The sequence below is a fragment of the Crocodylus porosus genome, unplaced genomic scaffold (assembly GCF_001723895.1).
Source record: "Crocodylus porosus isolate Cpor-Errol unplaced genomic scaffold, CroPor_comp1, whole genome shotgun sequence".
NCBI classification, from domain to species: Eukaryota; Metazoa; Chordata; order Crocodylia; family Crocodylidae; genus Crocodylus; species Crocodylus porosus.
The window spans coordinates 1,882,683-1,888,725 of record NW_017728938.1 but is presented as its reverse complement, the minus strand read 5'-3'; the positions used below and the strand labels follow the sequence as shown (position 1 = coordinate 1,888,725).

At 51.2% G+C, this 6,043-nt stretch overlaps 1 protein-coding gene across 3 annotated transcripts in view; it reads left to right on the top strand.

Moving 5' to 3' along the window:
- The window catches only part of HYAL1 (hyaluronoglucosaminidase 1), a 4,228-nt gene extending 200 nt beyond the window's left edge, over nucleotides 1-4,028 (top strand). Inside the window, exons 1-4 of one of the 3 annotated variants that reach the window (XM_019547445.1) lie at nucleotides 46-218; nucleotides 608-1,922; nucleotides 2,588-2,677; nucleotides 3,004-4,028. In XM_019547445.1, the coding sequence (XP_019402990.1) occupies nucleotides 1,005-1,922; nucleotides 2,588-2,677; nucleotides 3,004-3,324 (1,329 nt within the window). In that variant the 5' untranslated portion in view covers nucleotides 46-218; nucleotides 608-1,004 and the 3' untranslated portion in view covers nucleotides 3,325-4,028. Of the gene's footprint in view, nucleotides 1-45; nucleotides 219-262; nucleotides 1,923-2,587; nucleotides 2,678-3,003 lie in introns of those variants that run through there. The other 2 variants (XM_019547443.1, XM_019547444.1) reach the window with 2 other exon arrangements.
- The last annotated feature ends 2,015 nt before the right edge of the window (nucleotides 4,029-6,043 follow it).

Below are 6,043 nucleotides of genomic sequence, written 5' to 3'. Positions count from 1 at the left end.
GAGCGGCCCCCGGGAACGCGGTGCCCCGCGGCGGCGGGCCGGGGCCTGTCCAGGGGACGAGGCTGGGCGGTGGTGCAGAGCCGGACAAAGCCGGAGTTACCGCTCCTCCCCTGGGGACCCCTTGGCTGCACCCACCACACGTGTTTGCCACTGCCATAACCTCTCCGCCTTGGGCTGTGCGGCCGTGGGACCCCGTTTCTGCGGAGCCGCAGAGGCAGGTCAGCCCCAGTCCTTTCCTTCGCTCCGCTGCTGCAGGCTAGGCAGGGTTTGGGGGGTCGCCCCACACAGGCTGCACAGATGCTGGAGCTTCAACCCAAGAGCTGCCCAGAGCAGCTCGATGAGACTTCCCCACGGGCATGGCTGGCGGCCCGGAAGCGCCTCAGGGGGCCTCGCTCACCCAGTTAAGGGAAGGCAGGGCGCTGGGGAGCAGGCAACAGGGAACCAGCCTAGCCTTAGACAACCTGGGAGCGGTGATGAGGGCTGCTCTGTTTCCCCGCCATCCCCGCTCCCTCCTTTGGATTCTGACCTTGCAGTTTATCACTGAAGCCTGAACTCCTGTGCAGTTGGCTCGGCGCGCTCTCCAACACACCTGCTCTCTCTCTCACAGGTGGTAAATAATTAACCTGGGACTGACTAATCCAAGTTCTCCCCCAGCTACACAGCTGCTCCAGTCAAAGATATCACAGAAATTCCTTGCCTCTGGCCAACCAGAGCCCATGGCCAAGGTTACAGAAGGCTTGCACTGGAATTGCACTCTTGGCTGAATGGCCCTGTAGTCCTGGTACTAGAGGAAAGCAGCTCCTGCCCCAGCCAGGAAAAGTGGGGGATGAAGCTGCATCGGGACTCAGCAGAATGCCTGCATAGGCCAGGAGTATTGATTTCTACATTAGGAACTGGGACCACCCACATATCAGCCAAGGTCACCAGAGAGCAAATATTATTGCGAGGTCTTCCACTGTAGAGCCACAACATACTCAGCTCTTCTTCGGTGCTGAGGACCAGACATGAAGCTCAGAAGAGAGGCTTTGCTATTTTGGGCTTGCTTGCTGAGTCTACCCATGCTTGCTTGGGGCTTTGCGGGCCATGGCACAGGCCCCATTTTCTTTGACCGCCCATTTGTTACTGTCTGGAACGCACCAACTGAGAACTGTGAAAAGAAATTTCATGTGTCCCTTGACTTGGGAATCTTTGATGTGGTACTGAACCGCAATGAGTCCTTTATGGGCAACAAGATGACCATCTTCTACAGCACCAAGTTTGGCCTCTATCCATATTACACCAAGGACGGGTTCCCAGTTAATGGGGGTGTCCCCTTCAACAGCAGCCTCCAGGCCCATCTCCAGAAGGCTGAGCAAGACATCAAGGCTGACATCTCGGATCCCGACTTTCGGGGGCTGGCAGTGATTGATTGGGAGAGCTGGCGCCCTTTGTGGGTTCGGAACTGGGACAGCCTGGACATCTATAAGAAGAAGTCCATAGCCCTGGTCCAAGAGCGCCATCCTGACTGGTCTCCCAAGAGGGTGGTAAAGAAAGCCGAACTGGTGTTTGAGAAAAGTGCCCGGGCCTTCATGGAGCAGACCCTAGCACTGGGCGAATGCCTGAGGCCTGGTGGATTCTGGGGCTTCTATGGCTTCCCCTGCTGCTATAACAATGACTTCAAAAATGTCAACTACACAGGAGAATGCCCTGCAATTGAGCAGCAGAGGAATGACCAGCTGCAGTGGCTGTGGAACCAGAGCGGGGCGCTCTATCCCAGCATCTACTTGCCCCAGGAGCTGGAGGCATCAGGCAAGGTTCTGAAGTACGTCCGTCACCGCATCGGGGAGGCATTCAGGGTGCAGAAGTGGGTAGCAGGTGGCAGTCTCCCTGTCTTACCTTATGCCCACATCTCGTATGAGCTCACAGATGACTTCCTTTCACAGGTGAGGCTCTCCCCACACAGTCCACATGGATCTTTGCCTCCCCAGCTCCACCAGTAGTTGTCCTGTCCCAGATGATGTCTCCCAGCAGTTCCAGTCCTCTCTGCTTTCTGCAGGCTGGTTCTCTCATCCTAACAGCATGGGTCTTTAGCCTCCTCCCTGCAGCTTGCTGTCTGTCTATAGCACTATAGAAAGCAGTAGACATCTTGGAGGACAAGAGAGAACAAAGAGGGAGGGATGATCGGGGCGGGGGTGGGGTGTCACAGCAAGAGCCATGGGCAGATTTAGGCATTCAGAAAGGTGTGTAGGAGATCTTACCTCACTGCAGGGTTGGTTGCAATACCCCTGCCCCCACATGGCAGACTGTGCCATGGTAGCAGCTGTCAGGGATTTGAGTCACTAGCCCAGCATCATGCTACTTTGCATGTTCTCTGACACACACCGCTCTTGAGGGCTGTGTCCTCACAGTGGCTGAGCCAGGGCGAGGGGGTTGCCAGGGGAATGACTGCTCCCACTGTGATGAGGGTTGCCAGGGGAATTGACTGCTCCATGTTGATCCAGATGAACAGGGGTCTGTATATCTGGATCCCAAGGAAGCTGTGTCCCTTTCCACCCAGGTGTTAGTTGTCAAGGCTGCTTATTCTCTTTGCTTCAACATCTTCTTGCAGGAAGATTTGGAAAACACTATTGGAGAGAGTGCTTCTCAAGGTGCTGCTGGAATTGTCCTGTGGGGGAGTGAGGATTATAGCAACTCCCTGGTGAGTTAAGGGGAAGATAAGGCTGTTTCTAGGTCCAATGGGAATCCTGGGATGCCTGCACTGGGATGTGAGTGGTACTGCAATCAGAGGATTGGGTCTCTCAGGGTGAATACCTAGCAACTCCCACATGTGAGCCTCTTGAAGCAGTGAGGCCAGGAGAGGGTGTCCGGACCCGTGGATCCCATGTACTCAAAATTGGGAGGGTGATCATGCCAATTCCAGAGATGGGCAGGTGGGGGTTTGCTGCAAGAAAGTACAGCAGGGGCATGGATTCCTCTGCTCCCCACACACTGCCCCATCTCAGCCTTTGCCATGATCCATTGCAGGAGTCCTGCCTGGCAGTGAAGAAGTTTGTGGATGGAATCCTGGGTCACTACATCATGAACGTGACCAGCAGCACTATTCTGTGCAGCGAGGCACTTTGCTCCAGCCATGGGCGCTGTGTGCGGAGAGGCATTCACCCTGAGGCTTATCTGCACCTCAGCCCTGCCAGCTTCACCATAGAGAGGGATCCCAAGGAGCACCGCTTCTTCCTGCTGGGACACATGTCAGATGCTGATGAGGCCAAGATGATGGAAGAATTCATATGCCAATGCTATGAGGGCTGGGAAGGGGAATGGTGTGAAAACAAAGCCACTGCAGAATGACACCCCTAATACAGAACACCCATCCACATGGCCTACCGACTTCTATATTTTGTCCCCATACACAACCCCATTCCACAGATGCACTTGCCCCACATGACTCTATATCCCCTCTCCAGGGAGCATACCCTAAACATGCACCCACTCCATATGGTCCTGAAAACCTTCCACTTGAATTTCTACTGTATACATATAGATATTCCACAGGCCCCGCACACCCTCTTCCCGAGGCATAGAACACCCCCCAACACACACATGCACACATACTTGGTGCAGTGCATCTTCCAAGTGGAGATTTTCACAAATGCCACATGCGTGGATCCACATGAGCACGCATATGAAGGAAATCTTGCCCCATTACTCATTCATTTTGCTCACATAAATAACATGTAGTGGAATTAAATGCATCTCTAGCATTTGTCCAGACATTGTCTACAATGTCCAGAGATTTATGTTCCCCCCCAGAAATACAAATCAATTCAGTTTGCAGGTCAGGCATTATCTACAGCCATGTAAAAAGCACGTACTAGTGCTAAGGCGATTCAGCGTAATGTAAAAGACACAGTGCTTCACTGGAAAAAAAAATCTTAATTCAACAGTGAAGGAAAATCACATGCTTTAATTGCGCCAGTAATTCTTGTACCAGCTGGATGATCCAATTTGCATGTACAGCAATAAACAAAATGTTCTTTGCAAGGCTAACCAACCCTTCTAGTCATATGGTTTTTGCCTGGTTGTAAAAAGTTTGTAACAGACTTGGATTTTATATGGCTTGGGCACAGAGTACACACACACTAGTAGGCTGCCAATGAACTCATTTTTCCCATGATACTGTTAAATCTGGTTTCTAGAAATGACTGGATGGAGGATGGCATTTGAGAGACAGCCTGAAGTACACATAGGCGGCATCTGACACAGACTGAAGGGCAGCTGATGAATTGACTCAGCCTTTGAATGCACTAGGAAGTGTTAGTGGCAGCCATTTTGCCACCATCAGTACAGCCTGGCCACATTTGGCTGCATTTCCTAGTGCAACCCACCCTGACAGTGACGGATAGTATTAGCAAAGGATGGCACGAGGACAAGTATTTTGCTGTCCCTTCTGCTGCATTGCCTGGTGGGAAACTTTTGCAGTATACTGCGAGCAGGATATTTATTGTGGGATACACTCACTCCTTCCACAAATTCCTCCATTCTATCCCATAACACACACATTTCCCATCTTGCCTGATATACAGATGCTGTATTGACTGGTTAAGGCCAAGGCAAAGCATTCTTTGGGATTTATAGAACTGCAGTGACCAGGCACATGGCAGGGTACTGAGAAGGAGAGCACAAGAGAGAAAAAGAAAGCAGGTGATTAGCTGTTGTGGGAATTCATGAAGTAACTACCAAAGGTGCAAGTGGCGGTTCTGGATGTGTGTTTTAGGAATCACATACAACCTGCATGAAGCAAACTTCAAGAAAACTCCTTGAGTAGATACTGGCCCATATTGCGTAAGGGTTTTTCCTGAGGACTGGCAGCTGAGGCTGTGTCTAGTTACCACCCAGTATTTTGTATGTGTGTGTGTGAGAGAGAGCAGCCAGAGCAGCACCAGAAAGCTAGAGAAGCAGTGGTGAGTGTGGCCATTAGAGGAAGCCAAGAGACAGAGTTTCTTTTGGACAATGAACTCCCTGCATAGCCAGATCTGGATTTCTGAACAAGGAAACTGCGTGCTGTTGTTGGTTTCTACTGTGCTGAGGGAAACGGCTTGGGGGTCTAGTCTTTGTAAAAAAACAGAATGACACCAGAGAAATATCTGACTATCATCAGATCAGCATGAATATCATTGTATCAACAATTTCTCCAGCTCACTGAAAGAACTGTAGGAGAAGAGTATTGGTGAGATGGGAGTCCAGGAAGGGTGGTCGGTCCTAAAGGAAGCGACGAGGGGAAAGGAGCCAAAAAACCTTCCTTGGCTAAACAGGGAAATCCAGGGGAGCCCAAGGGCAAAAAAGAAGGCATATAGGCGGTGGAAGCAGGGGGAAGCTACCGAGGAGGAGTATACCTACTTGGCCTGCACTTGCAGGGAGGCAGTTAGAAAGGCCAAAGCAACTACAAAGCTGAGGCTGGCAACGCAAAGACAACAAAAAGTCTTTTTTTTGGTACGTAGGGAGTAAAAGGAAGGCACAGAGCAGCATATGACCCCTACTGAACAAGGAGGAGCAATTAGTGGCAGAGAGGGGGGACAAGGCTAAGCTATTTTGCCTTCGTGTTTCTGAACAGAAATCAAGATAAGTCTCCTAATGGGTTCTTAGATGGGCATCAGAGGGACACCAGCCCACCAGCTGTTGATGCTGACTTGGCGCAGAGTCACTTGGATGGACTGGATGTGTTTAAGTCATCAGGCCCAAGTGAGCCACATCCAAGAGTACTGAAGGAATTGGCTGGTGTTATAGCAGAACCATTGGCACGGCTGTTTGAGGGCTCGTGGTGCTCGGGTCAGGTCCCGGAGGACTGGAAAAGGGCCAATGTGGTCCCTATGTGCAAGAAGGGGAGGAAGGAAGATCGAGTAATTATAGGCCAGTCAGTCTCACCTCCATCCTTGGAAAGGTCTTTGAAAAGATTATGAAGGATCATATTTGTGGGCATCCAGCAGGAAAAATAATGCTGCAGGGAAACCAACATGGATTTGTAGCAGGTAGATCATGCCTGACCAATCTGGGTTCGTTTTATGACAGG